At 41.2% G+C, this 17,086-nt stretch overlaps 1 protein-coding gene across 1 annotated transcript; it reads left to right on the top strand.

The window, feature by feature from the left end:
* The first annotated feature begins 229 nt into the window (after nucleotides 1-229).
* On the top strand, nucleotides 230-11,296 carry LOC115175878 (secretagogin). The gene is made up of 11 exons (XM_029735484.1): nucleotides 230-515; nucleotides 717-787; nucleotides 1,134-1,226; nucleotides 1,731-1,820; nucleotides 1,956-2,012; nucleotides 4,832-4,909; nucleotides 8,559-8,614; nucleotides 8,691-8,736; nucleotides 8,898-8,957; nucleotides 10,242-10,310; nucleotides 10,618-11,296. The coding sequence occupies exons 1-11, from the start codon at nucleotides 446-448 to the stop codon at nucleotides 10,744-10,746; spliced, it is 819 nt and encodes a 272-aa protein (XP_029591344.1). The 5' UTR covers nucleotides 230-445; the 3' UTR covers nucleotides 10,747-11,296.
* Nucleotides 11,297-17,086: the final 5,790 nt, after the last annotated feature.

Raw genomic sequence — 17,086 nt, 5'->3', positions numbered from 1 at the left:
TTTGTGCTAAATACATAAATTTAAAAAACAATGCTTTGTAACAAAAACCTTTAATGTAGTTGTCAATACTCCTGCATTTGAATATTTGTACCAATAAATCATGTGTACTGGTATACTGCCACGTAGACATGCATTAACTTGCATCGTATTGCCTAATATAACTAACCATTTAATTGTATTCATTTTACCATGCTTTCCTTGCGGACGTTGTCTCCAATTTCTGGGGGGCAACCCCTATTGCGCACCTGCGAATGTCGTAGTTACGTTGGTCTCCCTCGTTTGCATTTGGTGGAGTTTAGACTGAACTACAGCGAAGGAAACATAATCAATAGTATAGAAAACCTCATCAATCTCTTATTTCAAATCCACACAGTCAAAACTTCAATATTTATTTTCACAACGTTAACATTTTGGATTTGCGCCGGTGTATTGGGCACGAGGCACCATGGACAATGCTTTTGACAACCTGGATGCTGTGGGCTTCCTACAAATTTGGCAACATTTCGATGTGGACGGTAAGATCTTACTCTTGAATAATTAAAACTCTATGTTGTCTTTTAATTACTATTGATATTTAATCTGTGTACGTATATCGGGCAATGTTTTAATCGAAAATCCATGCGCAAACTCAATCTGAACTTTACACCATGTCGTGGAGATAACAATACAGAAATAGGGTTTAATTCATCTTATGCTATACATTTATTTGTTTTTAGATAATGGTTATATTGAAGGAAAGGAATTGGACGACTTTTTTCGACACATGATGAAAAAACTTGGGATGAGTGTAAGTAGGCAATTTTAGGACTCCACGGTTCCTTTTCCTTGTCATACCCAATGCATACTGTGTACAGATTCCTAAAAATAACTACAGTAAGCTTTGGCTACAAACATCCTGGAATATCCTAATTAGACCTACTCTGTTTTGTTGGGAGCATTCAAGCGATGTCAATATTAGATAACCTCTGAATCCAATCATTAGTCCACATTTTGTCTTTCACTGAAATGACATGAATTCTGTCAAAGTGATATTGTACAGGTAACACTGAATGAAATACTCAAACAAGTGCAACTAATTAATTGGCGAGCCCATATGTGGAATGTGTTCAAATGTCACTGTGTTGTTCCTAAAGGATGAAATAACAGATGACAAAATTAGAAGAGTGAAAGAAAGGTTCATGTCAGCTTATGACACCACAGCGGATGGTCGCCTGCAAATCCAAGAGGTATGTTTACTTGTATTTATTCATACATACCTTCTTCACCTTTTATTTGTCTATAGGTCATGTATTATTAAGTATACTTACAACCCAGCGAGAGGGGGGGGGGGGGTAATTGGATTGTGATCAAAATGTCCTAACAGCACCTTTTTGTGTGAAGCAGCCTTGAAACTACCTAATTGCTCTGTCATCTGCATCATGTTATTGCCTTGCTTCATCTTTGTATGTCTTGCAATTAATTATAATGAGTTTATGTCATATTAAATTGCTTCTAATTTTGCAACTCATTTCGGCTTTGACACTTAGTTTTCTTTGTCCATAGACTGTATTTCCATACATTTGATGTTGAAAGAGGAATTATGCCTGTTGAAGCTGAGGGGACACTTACCCCTTAAATTGTAGGAAGAAAATACACAAGATTTAGTTTATTTTACACAAAATTAGCCATCAGGGATTGAATAATGCCTGCCTGTGATTGTTAACTAATTTGATTGAACGTAAATGTTCCAGTTGGCCACCATGATGCTACCGGAGGAGGAGAACTTCCTCCTACTGTTCCGCAGAGAGACACCATTGGACAACAGTGTGGAGTTCATGAGGGTAAGATCAAAGCTCACATAGTGATTGACATATATGCACAACAAAAATACAATCCTATTATTGGTTGGGTAGTGTGTCCTATATTCTCTTGAGCACTTTCATCAAAGCTAAATGTGCCTCTCACTCCCCCAACAGATCTGGAGAAACTATGATGCTGACAGCAGTGGATACATATCAGCTGTAGAGCTCAAGGTACATTCAAAGAATGCCCTTCTACTAATTTCCATGCTTTCAGTGAGACCACTGCCATGGCCCGCTCAGAGACATTGTCTTAGCTAGTTGTTGTCTACTTTCTAAGTAAGAATCAATGAGTGGCCAGAGTTGTTCTTGTTTACATAGTTGCTCTAGGTCTCTGTTGACACGTGTTGCTTTAAGGGTCTTTTGGAAGGATGCCCATTATCCTCTTATGTGGACAGATCAATAGGGTAGGGCTGATATATGATTAAATCGAATATCGTGATATTTTACATTATCATGACGTGCAAAACAATATATCATGATGTGTAAGGCTATACTCTATTTGAACTTTTCAAATCAAAACAGTGCAGTTTTATCAGGCTGTATTAATATGTTGAAAATTAAGTCTAAATGAATGAAATAAGCCTTATTGTTTTGCCATGCTAAGAAGAATTAATTAGAATGCGGCTATAATATTGTAAATAAGCAAAAGAATTGCACTGTCTCGAATGATGTAGTCATTAACGGCGCGAAATGATTATATTGGATGTCGTGATATTTGGAGTAACATATCGTAGAAGTGTCCCCAAATATCACCCAACCCTACAAGGCAAGACAGAAGTACTTTTCTTCGAATTTCCAAACACTTGATGGTTTATAGTTCACCAACAGTACTTTTACTGAAGAGGAATTGTACAGGATGTACAGTACATTATACTATTTATGAACACTTTGATTCAGAATGTGGAACAAAAGTGTTATGGCACACTTTTCTCCCCTTTTCTTTGTTCGGAGTGGCTTAGGAACCGACTTCTCCGGACTCCTCCCTCTTCCTGACAGCTAAAGGTCCAATGCTTCTGCACATGTGCAGGATTCTCTACTTTGCACATAATCTCCGCTCTGCTCGTTTAATAAATATAGATCAAAGCTGAATCAATGTCCCCAGAGCTGGTTACTGCGCACGACCGAGAGCGCGCCTTTCTTGTTTTTCTTTTATATTGACGACGCTATTGTCCGGTTGAAATATTATCGATTATTTAGGCTAAAAACAACCTGAGGATTGATTATAAACATCGTTTTACATGTTTCTACGAACTTTACGCATACTATTTGGAATTTTTGTCTGCCCGTTGTGATCGCATTTGAGCCATTGGATTAATGAACAAAACGCATCAACAAAATGGAGGTTTTTGGATATAAAGAGGGACTTTATCGAACAAAACAACCATTTATTGTGTAACATGTAACATGTAACATCTTGTGAGTGCAACCATGTGAAGATCATCAAAGGTAAGTGATTCATTTCATTGCTATTTCTGACTTTCGTGACTTATCTACTTGGCTGCTAACTGTTTGTAATGTTTTGTGTGCTGAGCGCTGTCCCCAGATAATCGCATGGTTTGCTTTCGCCAAAAAGCCTTTTTGAAATCTGACACCTTGGCTGGATTAACAACAAGTTAAGCTTTATTTTGATGTATTGCACTTGTTATTTCATGAAAGTAAAATATTTATAGTAATTGAATTTGAATTTGGCGCTCTGCAATTTCACCGGAAGTTGTCAAGGTGGGACGCTAGCGTCCCACTGATCCATTTGAAGTTAAGAGATTTTAGGATGATTGTCGCATTTTTCTCTCATGTGGCCAAAACTCAAGTGTGCGCCACCAGGCAAAATATACTGAGTGTACAGTACAAAACATTAAGAACACCTGCTCTTTCCATGACATAGACTGACCAGGTGAATCCAGGTGAAAGCTATGATCCCTTATTGATGTCACTTGTTGAATCCACTTCAATCTGTGTAGATGAAGGGGAGGAGACAGGTTAAAGAAGGATTTTTAAGATTTGAGACAGGTTGTGTATATGTGTGCAGTTCAGAGTGTGAATGATACTTTTGGCTTTGATTTAAGATGGCTTTGAACGGGGTATGGTAGTAGGTGCCAGGCGCATCAGTTTGTGTCAAGAACTGCAACGCTGCAGGGTTTTTTATAATCAACAGTTTCCCGTGTGTATCAAGAATGGTCTACCACCCAAAGGACCTCCAGCCAACTTGACACAGCTGTGGGAAGCATTGGAGTCAACATGGGCAAGCATCCCTGTGGAATGCTTTTGACACCTTGTATAGTCCATGCCCCAACGAATTGAGGCTGTTTTGGGGGCAAAAGGGGGGGTGTGCAACTCAATATTAGGAAGGTGTTCTTAATGTTTTGTACACAGTGTATGCGCTTTAATTGAAACTAAGCACAGGTATGCTACAGTTTAACACCACCTGCTCTAAAATGCACTCACTGTACATCATTCAAAACTGAAGGCTAGTACAAAACAACACTGTATAACTCAAGAAGATCTAATGCATATCCCCATGAAACCTATTGAGATCAAATGGTTGGCAGATGCTGCATGGACGGTTTACAGTGAGAAATGTGAAGGGAGGGTTCCAACCAACATTTGTGTGTAAAGTAGAGGTAAAGAAACGCATGAACAAAATGTGATTCAGATCTTCAGCTCTGGGGACAAGGGATCCAGGGGGTGGGACAAGAGCGGTTGCCTACAGATTTGCAGTCTAGGCCTTTTTTATTATGTATGTATTTCTCCTTTATTTGACCTGGGACGTCACATTAAGAGACCACCTTTTTTCACTCGAGACCAAGGCCCATGTTTATCAAGTGTATGCGAGTAGTAGGAGTACTGATCTTGGATCAGTTTTAGATTATAATAAATGGATCCTAGATCAAGATAGAAATCTGATCTTAGATCATCACTCCTACTCTGAGACACTTGATAAATATGGGCCCAGATCATCGAGTTGGCTGTCTTCCTCTGTGTCCTCCTAACAGGGTTTCCTGCAGGACCTGTTCCTCCAGCACAAGAAGACCATCTCCCCCAACAAACTGGAGGAGTACACCGACACCTTGGTAACAACAAGCCCCAGCTCCTTTACTCTGTCTCCATTTGAGGGCTCTTGGTCAAGAAGTGTTAAAAGTAGTCAACGTTACAGCCAATCGTCTTCCTCTCCTGGGTCTGATGTGTGTGTGTGTGTGTGTGTGTGTGTGTGTGTGTGTGTGTGTGTGTGTGTGTGTGTGTGTGCGACCCAAACACAGTTGTCTCATCACAGATTGCCTTTGAAGAGGTTGAAAATAATCAAAAGGATGTAGGAGATGGTTATCTGTTGTCTCTTAAATGAGTATATGATACCCTGTTCAATGGGCAATTCAGTTTGGATGATTGGGGGAGAGCTATACATAGTAATGCTACTATGCCATTCAGTGTAATAAGGAGTGCACTAAAGGGATTATTTCTCATTGAAGTATGTAATTGGCGGTAATACCCTTGGTATTCACTCCCCTCTATAGTATTAGTAATTGGATGGTACTGTGATCAGCTCTTTAAAGATGTATTCAGAAGTGAAATCATTTTTACTGTTTAGCCATTGTCATTAATTGTGGACCATTTAATGAATTACTGTGTGTGTGCGCGCGTGCGTTTTTATATATCAATGTTGAGTAAAATACGGTGTGCACAACATAGGAAATACACTGGCATCATTTGAATTAGGTTCTCTTTGGTATTGTTGTACAGTGTTACACATGACATGTCACCAAGTCAAATTATCACCAAGTAAAATTCAGAGTATGCAGTGGCGATTTTAGCATGTAAATCTTGGTGGGGCAAAAAAAAAAAGAAAAGTGGGATGCATGCCAGCAAAGCCACAACACTAAACAATACATTCATCGCACTATAACGGTGACAAACGGTGCCCACAAACTGTTAGGGCCTACATAAAGCTGTCCCAACACCTTACCACTGCTTGTCTGGCAGCGAAACAGTTCATTCTGCCTCATTTTCCTGCCTGTTAAAAAAACATACTGTGGCTGACTTGCTGAAACAAATGTGGTTTTTACTGACAATTGAGATGTACAAACTATGGCATAAGGGGATGACGAGCGGATAAGAGGCAATTCATCATTTCGATTAAGACATTACTGAGCGAGCTAGGATGGACGTTGTCAATATAACTATTCGTTCAGCACTTTTGAAATGTACAGCGACAGAATTCAGAACATGGGCCATTCTTACAGTATTCTCTCTGTACACCAAGTCAGAACAGTATGCTAAGTTATGAGGGAGGGACGGGACCAAATTATTAGGGTGAGGCACATGGGCTGCTAACAGCTTACTACACAACTTACACTTAGTATTACTTTCTTGGCTACAGTACACATATCTCCCTGGCATATTACATAATTTATGCAGCAGCATACAAGACATTTTTGGAGTCACTTTGTTGTGCTGTGATCACTTGAACAGGAAGGTGGCGCGGCGGTCTATCTTGTGGCCTCCAGAAAGAAGCCCGACATTCCGAATTCTGAGTTGGATGAACATTTTAATGATTTTCTGTGTTTTCCCAGTCACAGCTAGTTCCCAGTTGTCTTGAACTACCTGATGTCTGAAATTTCCTACTTCCGAGTTTCCAGTTGTTTTGAACGCGGCTGAATTCATGCTGCATTGAAAGCATGGACAATGTATTCAAACTTTTCTGGCCCATGTCGTTACCCCCTTTTCGTGATATCCAATAGGTAGTTACGATCTTGTCTCATCACTGCAACTCCCCTACGGACTCCGCAAAGTTTGAGTGTCAAGCCGCACCTCTTCTTGACACTGCCCGCTTAACCCGGAAACCAGCCGCACCAATGTGTCGGAGGAAACACTTGACCTGATGACCGAGGTCAGCTTGCAGGAGCCCGGCCCGCCTCATGGAGTCGCTAGAGTAAGATGAGACAAGTGCATCCCGGCCGGCCAAACCCTCCCCTAACGGACGACGCTGGGCCAAATGTGCGGTTAAGGCCGGCTGTGACACAGCCTGAGATTGAACCCGTGGCTGCAGTGGCGCCTTAGCACTCATTGTTGAATTTGCGATTTCCAACTTGTTGTGTAATGTTTGTCCAATGGCCGATGAAAACCGATACGTTTTATCTATAATTTCTCTTCATATGACAAAGATTGAAAAGGATTTGCCAGTAGATTGTCGACTTGATTCATGTAGGTTTAGAAAGTATGATGTTGACATGATCAGTCCAATCAAAGCTACTGTAGACAAATGTGATTTGACGTCATTTTATCAAATTTTCAAATCAAATGTATTTATATAGCCCTTCTTACATCAGCTGATATCTTAAAGTGCTGTACAGAAACCCAGCCTAAAACCCCAAACAGCAAGCAATGCAGGTGTAGAAGCACGGTGGCTAGGAAAACTCCCTAGAAAGGCCAAAACCTAGGAAGAAACCTAGAGAGGAACCAGGCTATGAGGGGTGGCCAGTCCTCTTCTGGCTGTGCCGGGTGGAGATTATAACAGAACATGGCCAAGATGTTCAAATGTTCATAAATGACCAGCATGGTCAAATAATAATAATCACAGTTGTCGAGGGTGCAGCAAGTCATCACCTCAAGACTAAATGTCAGTTGGCTTTTCATAGCCGATCATTGAGAGTATCTCTACCACTCCTGCTGTCTCTAGAGAGTTGAAAACAGCAGGTCTGGGACAGGTAGCACGTCCGGTGAACAGGTCAGGGTTCCATAGCCGCAGGCAGAACAGTTGAAACTGGAGCAGCCAGCACGGCCAGGTGGACTGGGGACAGCAAGGAGTCATCATGTCAGGTAGTCCTGAGGCATGGTCCTAGGGCTCAGATCCTCCGAGAGAGAGAAAGAAAGAGAGAATTTGAGAGAGCATACTTAAATTCACACAGGACACCGGATAAGACAGGAGAGATACTCCAGATATAACAGACTGACCCTAGCCCCCCAACACATAAACTACTGCAGCATAAATACTGGAGACTGAGACAGGAGGGGTCAGGAGACACTGTGGCCCCATCCGACGATACCCCCGCACAGGGCCAAACAGGAAGGATATAACCCTACCCACTTTGCCAAAGCACAGCCCCCACACTACTAGAGGGATATCTTCAACCACCAACTTACCATCCTGAGACAAGGCCGAGTATAGCCCACAAAGATCTCCGCCACGGCACAACCCAACCCACAACCCGGCACAATCTTGAGCCTTTTTGGATGGGCACTTCTAATGTAAGTCTATGGCAGGACCCAAGAGGATTTGAATTTTCGAGCTCTACCAGTAGATTTTGCGGTTACGTAGTGTCTCCATGAGTGACAGAACACTGAACCAATCATGATGCAACTAGAGAACATTACCAACCCCTATGCTCCATATTTTCCGCTGGCTGTCCCACCACCACAGAAAGCACTGAGCTAGGCTGAAACACCTGCATTTTGGAGCTGCCTTACTTAATACAGCTGCATACAAAATGCTTTCTTAACTCAATTATTATTATTATTTTATAGTTTGCAAACTGATATGTGACATATTAATGCCAAAACAATAACATGCAAAACAGACTAAACACTGCCCCACCTGCCCTGAATGATGCGTCACCACTGTGAGTATGTGTAAATGTTCTTGCCGAATAAAGGTGATTCTGATGTGTATGTACTTTGACAAACTATCTAATGATTCTGATGCTTTATTCTGTTTTATTTTCCCAACAGATGAAGATGTTTGACAAAAACAATGATGGCAGGCTGGATTTGAATGACCTAGCCAGGTACTAATTATTTAGCAATTGTTCTCCTACATTGCTAGGTGGCTCTTATTGTGCCTAACTGTTTTCCTTCTCCCAGAATCCTTGCTCTGAAAGAGAACTTCTTGCTGAAGTTTGACATGAATGTAAGTATAACATTTGTTGATGAATTTTGCTGATAACCTGCAGTCAGATAAGACTTAAGACATTGTCAATACACACTCCATCTTCAATTACTTACTGTAGTCATCATTGGCTTGAATTAGAGGAACAAAATTGTGGGTTTTGCGGTACCACTCTGTTTCAGGCTTGCAGTCAAGAAGACCGGAAGAGGGACTTTGAGAAGATATTTGCCCACTATGATGTTGTAAGTGATTATACGTTTACCCACAACATAATTGTCTTCAACTTCAATTGGGATTGTAAGGTTGATGGTGATAAGCATATTAAATAAAATTACGGTGTTGCTTATTTTACATTTACATTTTAGTCATTTAGCAGACGCTCTTATCCAGAGCGACTTACAGTAGTGAATACATACATTTCATTTCATTTCATGCATTTTTTTTTTTTTTTTGTACTGGCCCCGTGGGAATCGAACCCACAACCCTGGCGTTGCACACACCATGCTGGCGTTGCAAACACCATGCTCTACCAACTGAGCCACAGGGAAGACGATGATGATGATTTGTTGTGATTTTACTGATGCTTCATTGGCCTTAATTATAAAAAAAATATAATGTCATTATAAATGGGCTAGAACACACAGCTGTATTGGATGTGGACCAGTACAGGGGCGTGGGCATGGGTGGGCCTGGGGAACCAAGCCTATCCACTCAGATTGAGCAAAAAAGAAAAAAAACATGGTGTTTTTTTCTTTAATTGTTTATGCTCTTTACTTGTCAGTGTTCCAATTTGTCTTTTTACCTAAACATGCAAACACCATCAGAAAGAATTCATTGCAAGCAGTCACTGGGTTAGTCAGCTTTGATTAAATATTACAGGCTAGATGACCTGGAATGATATTCACTCTCACTGGATGGGTTGCCAAAAATAACTAATTGAAAGCCACAACCCCAATAAGCAATGAATAGGACTGCATTGAGGCATATGCCACTGTGCTTCTATGGCTATATGCACCATGCCACTGCCTATTTCATTTGTTCATTTAGCAAACAAAACAGCTCATAATCCAGCCCTCTGGCAAATGTGTAGAATAGCATGAGATTAACTGTTAAACTAAAATTATTCTCTTTGCCCCATGGCAAAATATGTAAAACTGCAGGAAGTTAGCAGCTTTTTTTGGGATGGGGGCACCCACATTTCTACAGGCCCACCCACCAATGAATATCTAGCTACGCCACTGGATCAGTACAAAGATGTATTCACAGAACGTAATGCCTATTAAATATATAGTGCCAGCAATGTATTTCATCATTGAGCTTCTTATACCATTACTAACTGAAGTGGCGGTCCTGTTGCAGTGTCATGCTCCTCCGTGCTGCATGATTGTGGATGTGTGACGTAGTTTTACATTATCCCATTAATCAGAATTTAGATGCTGTCCTCTTTATAATCTCCCAAGGCACATCAGGTGGTCGTCTTCATCTCTTTTTCTGAAGTCAGTGATTTTTGTTGTTATGGTTAACAGAGTAAGACAGGTGCTTTGGAGGGTCCGGAGGTGGATGGCTTTGTCAAAGACATGATGGAACTGGTCACGGTAAAAAAAAATATGTTTTGCTATACCTTAATCTACAAATGTACTTATGTTATTAACTTATTATGTATTAACTTTGATATATGATGCTCCTATATTGATTCTGCGTTATTGTAAGTTATGGTCTCCGAAAGTAGGCGTGAGTTCGGATCCCACTTCTGACACCATGTTACTTAATATTTATATGGATGAAGCAAAGATAATTGAGTCAAGTTAACAGGACGTCCAACTGTAGGAGACTGTGAAGGGCTTGAGCTGTGATTGGTCTTGAGCAAATGGTTTGAATATGCTTCCTTTATACCCAACATAGCCTACCATTAGTGGAACGGACCTGGACAAGTTCCGCAAGGTCCTGCTGGGCCACTGTGACATGAACGGGGATGGAAAGATCCAGAAGAATGAACTGGCCCTGTGCCTCGGCCTGAAATACTCCAGTTAATAGTACTAATTACCCTAGTTAGCACCACAGGCTAACCGCTAACTCATTGATAGCATGCCGCAATGCAATAGCTCATAGCTTTTAGACAACCAAAGAGCATTGCATGATGGTTGGTTGAAAGGAAGTTGTTGCATAGAGTAGACCCATTGGGGCTTTTTGGGAATTTGTTTTGTGATCCTTCATTTTGTTTGACTATCTGTTGATGACAATTCTGAGTACCTTTTGAGAACGTTGTGTGTGTGTGATTGGTAAGATAGACACCATACACCTGCCTATAACTCGCAAAAATATAGTGGTGATATAAGTATTTGGGGATTTAAGTTGTTTTGGGATATTTGTGGGTTGTATTGATTTAATTACCATGATGGCTACATTTACTTGTCAGTACTGTGTTGTTTTTTATGTGCAAAAAATATGGTGAAAATAAGTGCCATTAATTGTTTGACATTTCACCTACTTTAAATGGTATTTGTAGAGAATGTACTATCAAAGTAAACATGTAATACAATGTAACATGTAATGCAATACAGTATGATATTATGAACAACAATCTCTGTGTCCCTGGGCATCTGCATGTTTCTCCAGTCTGTAACAACAGTCTGTAACAACAGTCTGCAAACACAAGCTAATGCAGTTCTATTATTGAACTAATCATCACTATTTACATAACCACAACTTGATTTAATAGTACATGTCTGGTGTATACCCATTGTATCAGAGCAGACAATGCTGAGAGCCTTGGGCACAAAGGAAAATATTGACACATGATGATGTCTGGGCTTCCATTCTCCATGATCTCAGTCCTTTCGCGCAATAATGGATTTTCAGAGTTTCATTGCTTTAATGCTTGGTAACCAGAGCTTTTCAAAAGCACAACAGCCAAAATGCTATGGAAACAGATTGAACAGCAACTCAAAGCACCCATTAAAGAGATATGCAAAGCAAATACGGTTGATAGAAAGTAGACCAGAATGGCGTTAAAAGCTTTTCATAAGTCCATTGGGCGCTGTGTTATTCTGTGAAGCAAGGCTCATAGTGCACTGTCACTGTTGTCTAGTTGGAGGCTGATGTCATTGCTAAAAGCCCCACCAGATGCCTGCCAGACTAAGGCAAGTGAAGTGTCTCTAACCTAACAGCAGCTCACGAACAGGAAAATTACAGAGGACAGCAGTCGAGAGTCATTATTGTGTCACTTGCTGTGCCTTCAAATTCCTGACCACAGTATAGCTGTGTTTCAATACCCATAGTGTATATTACATACTTAATGAGTATATACTACATACTATTAGTTCATTTTAGTATACTGTAAACGAACAGTATCCTTTCAGTTGAGCATACTAGCGCTTCGCCTTCTACCCGAAGTTGATGCTGTTGCTATACAACCTTTTGCTAGTTTATTAGCATAACAAATTACTAGCCAGACTTCGGGTGTGTTCGTAAATTCAATCTGGAGTGCCAGAGTGCGCTCTGGGTGTTGTCAATTCAGGGCGTTGTCAGATTGTCCATTGGTAAATTCAGAGCGTTTCGCTCTCGGAGCGTTCAGAGGGCACACTGGAGGCTCGGGCCGAGGATTAGGGTTGATCCGAGCGTTCTGACCTCACAACAGCTGTCAAACACCCAAACTAACTGACTAACTTGATAGCTACTTCCAGACACGAGAGAACACCTCACTCTGATCATTTTACTCACCCAAGCAGAGCTGGTTAGGTAGTTTAATGATGCTTTTTTTGCCGACATTTACTGACACCGGTCACATTCAACAGGTGTTGAGTGTTTGTAAATCCATCAGTTATTCGCACTCTGCCTCTGGCAGTCAGACGAGAGTGCTCTGAAATTGGAGTTGATAGCCCAGAGCGAATTTACAAACGGACCTGAACGACTATACCACTTAGCTAAACTATGAATGACAATCAAGTCAATAAACGTTGGGTAGTTAGTTAAATAGTATAAAGTAAATATACTGGGAAGTTTGTTGTACTAGTAGTCAACTAACATTACAGTAGGTAGCTAACATACCCTGCTGTTACATACCAAGGTAAAGACAGTTTCAGGTTGGATATTCGATGGCTTGGGCCCCTCTCTCGGGGCGAACCCATTCCAGGGCACCCTGCCCTTCACAAAGAAAAGAGAACTTTACCCCAGGGGTCCCGCCAGCTTCTCCGGGATAGGTCGTGTTACCACACTGGATGCCTCGCGGCGCCCGTCATCGCCAGTTCGTGGACTTTCTGAAAGTAGTTTGAGGTCAGTAGGTCACATTACCAAGGAGCTTTTGAGATTTGAAAGTTTGAAAAATTCATGTAAAATTGTGTGAGATGAAAACGGACAAACTAAGGGTGTGCAATATAGACGGGTAGTCAGTGGAAATTCTGAACCTTGTTTGAGTCCAGTAGGTCACATTACCAAATAGCTATTGAAATTAGAATGTTTACAAAATTCATGTAAAATCGTGTGTGATGAAAATGGACAAACTAAAGGGTGTGCAATGTGTAGGCCAGCTGAGTGTACATTCTGAACCTTGTTTGAAGTCAGTAGATTACATGACCAAGGAGCTATTGAAATTTGAAAGTTTGAAAAATTCATGTAAAAACGTGCGAGATGAAAATGGACCGACTAAAGGGTGTGCAATGTGTAGGCCCACTGAGTGTACATTCTGAACTTTGTTTGAAGTCAGTAGTTCACATGACCAAGGAGCTATTGAAATTCAAAAATGTTAATAAATAATTTAAAATAGTGCGAGATGTAAATCAATGCAGAAAAAGTGTGTAATGTGTGTCTATGCCATCGGATTAGCTAGAACCAGTTTTGAAAGTTTTAGGAGTAATAGTTAACTTCTATGTGCTACGTGGGATCCTAACCATAACCCTGCGGGACACAGCCAGTGAAATATCAGGGCGGCAAATTCAAAACAATAAAATGTCATAATTCAAATTTCTCAAACATACAACTATTTTACACCATTTTAAAGATACACCTCTCCTTAATCCAACCACATTGTCCAATTTCAAAAATGCTTTACAGCGAAAGCAAAACATTAGATTATGTTAGAGTACATAGACAAAAATAACCACACAGCCATTTTCCAAGCAAGGATATATGTCACAAAAACCCAAAACACAGCTAAATGAAGCACTAACCTATGAAAATCTTCATAGCAAAGGACACAGTGTCCAAAGAAGGGCCAGAAGTATACAGAATGGTGTCGTCTGCGTAGAGGTGGATCAGAGAATCACCAGCAGCAAGAGCGACATCATTGATGTATACAGAGAAAAGAGTGGGCCCAAGAATTGAACCCTGTGGCACCCCCATAGAGGCTGCCAGAGGTCCGGACAACAGGCCCTCCGATTTGACACACTGAACTCTGTCTGAGACGTAGTTGGTGAACCAGGCGAGGCAGTCATTTGAGAAACCAAGGCTGTTGAGTCTGCTGATAAGAGTGCGGTGATTAACAGAGTCGAAAGCCTTGGCCAGGTCGATGAATACGGCTGCACAGTATTGTCTTTTATCGATGGTGGTTATGATATCGTTTAGGACCTTGGGCGTGGCTGAGGTGCACCTATGACCAGCTCGGAAACCAGGTTGCATAGCGGAGAAGGTATGGGGGGATTCGAAATGGTCGGTGATCTGTTTGTTAACTTGGCTTTCGAAGACCTTGGAAAGGCAGGGTAGGATAGATATAGGTCTGTAACAGTTTGTGTCTAGAGTGTCTCCCCCTTTGAAGAGGGGGATGACCGCGGCAGCTTTCCAATCTTTAGGGATCTCAGACGATACGAAAGAGAGGTTGAACAGGCTAGTAGTAGGGGTTGCAACAAAGTTTTAGAGAGGGTCCAGATTGTCTAGCCCAGCTGATTTGTAGGGGTCCAGATTTTGCAGCTCTTTCAGAGCATCAGCTATCTGGATTTGGGTGAAGGAGAAATGGGGGAGGCTTGGGCAAGTTGCTGTGGGGGCTCTCCCCCGTTGCCGTTACAGGTGGGTTCCTCCATACCAGTGGTGTAAAGTACTTAAGTAAAAGTTTTTGGGGGTATCTGTACTTGACTTTTTATATTTTTAACCACTTTTACTTTTACTTCACTACATTCCTAAAGACAATAACATAGTTTTTACTCCGTACATTTTCCCTGACACCCAAAAGTAGCTTAGTTTGTAAATTATGTCAGTGTTGGAACGTGCCCCCGTCTATCCATTTTTTATAACAATCGTGCCATCTTGTTTGCTTAGTACTGTATAAGGAATGTGAAATGATTTATACTTTTTATTTTGACTCTTGATACTTAAGTATATTTTGCAATTACATTTACTTTTAATACTTAAGTATATTTAAAAACAAATACTTTTAGACTAGATTTTCTATTAAGGTATCTTTACTTTTACTCAAGTATGACAATTGGGTACTTTTTCCACCACTGGCCCATACAACCACCTGATTCCTGTTATTGGGTACTTTTTCCACCACTGGCCCATACAACCACCTGATTCCTGTTATTGGGTACTTTTTCCACCACTGGCCCATACAACCACCTGATTCCTGTTATTTCATCCAGCCCAGCCGGAACTGACCGTAATGACGCTGTGTGCTCTTTGTCATTAACTCCACTGGCTCTGTGTTTAAGGTGCCAATCCAGGGCCTCTTTTGGTTTTGCCAGCCTCCCCTTCGGACAAAGCCATTCTCCAATGCATCAGAGAAGCCTGTGCCAACACAGAACAGCCAGAGGAAATGAAGACAGCCTCTAATCAAGATGTCTGTACCAAGGGATGATGGGAGGATTATTAGCACGGATTTGGAGTTGGGAGGAAAGAGGGGGATGCCAATATAGGGGTGCTGTTTGGGGGCTATGCAGCTGCGCCACATAATAAGAAATAGTGCTGGTGGAGTCTGATGGCTAAATTAAAGACTATGTAATACTCGCTGATAGCCTGGTGCTAATGATGTGCCTTTCGATTCTCTGTGGTTGTTGACCTATTGCCAGGGTCCTGTTTGTATGCGAAGATGCTCCAAAAACATTCACACTTGTCCAATAACAAATGTTTCATGTTGCAAAACATTTCTACTACAGTGTGTGTTAATGAACAGAACCCTATGTTGGGATACTGACTTCCAAGGGGATAGCTTGAGTGTACATTGATGACACATTTCCTGCTGTGAGATAAGTTGAGTTATCTGTCTGAGTCATACACTATAGTTATAGTACCTGTATGTACTAATAATACTTTTTAAAAGCTGGGAGTGAAAGTATCATCAGATACAAAATGTAGTAAATGTTATTACACCTGGCTTGATGGTATGAAACATGGGACCTCCAGTAAGAAATTAAATATGTTATTTTCTAGTCATAGAACATTCAACAGGCCTTGAAGCTGAGATGCAGTAAATAGCAGACTACTATGTGGATGGTGTGAGATTTTCCACAAGTGTTAATTTTATTAAATGACATATTCCTAAGGGAACAAGCTACATTCAATTAGATCCCCCAAAAATCTGATATCTCAGTCTCAATGTGTTTTTATTGTCAATATTTCATGCCTAATGTGATTGATTGTGATGAAAATACAGTAGCTCTTGTAGCCTATGCCATTTTTGCAATCATGTGAGGACCTCTTGTGGTAGTCTGTGGTACACTACAATTCGTAGCTGCCCTCATTCATAACCAATTACAACCAGAATCCAAACCTTTACCTTAACTCTAGCTTCATGTCCACATCCCGGTTCAACCCTAGCCTCAACTACAACCCTAACCCTAGCTTCATGTCCACATTCCAGTTCAACCCTAATCCTAGCCTCAACTACAACCCTAACTCTAGCCTCATGTCCACATCCCGGTTCAACCCTAGCCTCAACTACAACCCTAACTCTAGCTTCATGTCCACATCCCGGTTCAACCCTAGCCTCAACTACAACCCTAACCCTAGCTTCATGTCCACATTCCAGTTCAACCCTAATCCTAGCCTCAACTACAACCCTAACCCTAGCTTCATGTCCACATTCCAGTTCAACCCTAATCCTAGCCTCAACTACAACCCTAACTCTAGCTTCATGTCCACATCCCGGTTCAACCCTAGCCTCAACTACAACCCTAACTCTAGCTTCATGTCCACATCCCGGTTCAACCCTAGCCTCAACTACAACCCTAACCCTAGCTTTATGTCCACATTCCAGTTCAACCCTAATCCTAGCCTCAACTACAACCCTTTCCTCAATCACAACCCAAACCCTAGCTTCATGTTCACACCCCAGTTCAACCTTAACCCCCAACCCAACTCTAACCCTGGTTTATCTTACTCTAACCTACTTTGTACCCTACTTTTCTCTTTGGTGCTGAAGATCAGCTCTACCTGGCTTTCCCTT

Source organism: Salmo trutta, chromosome 36, assembly GCF_901001165.1.
Source record: "Salmo trutta chromosome 36, fSalTru1.1, whole genome shotgun sequence".
Lineage (NCBI taxonomy): Eukaryota > Metazoa > Chordata > Actinopteri > Salmoniformes > Salmonidae > Salmo > Salmo trutta.
Note: the sequence above shows the minus strand (reverse complement) of the source record. Positions and strands in the feature narration are given on the sequence as shown.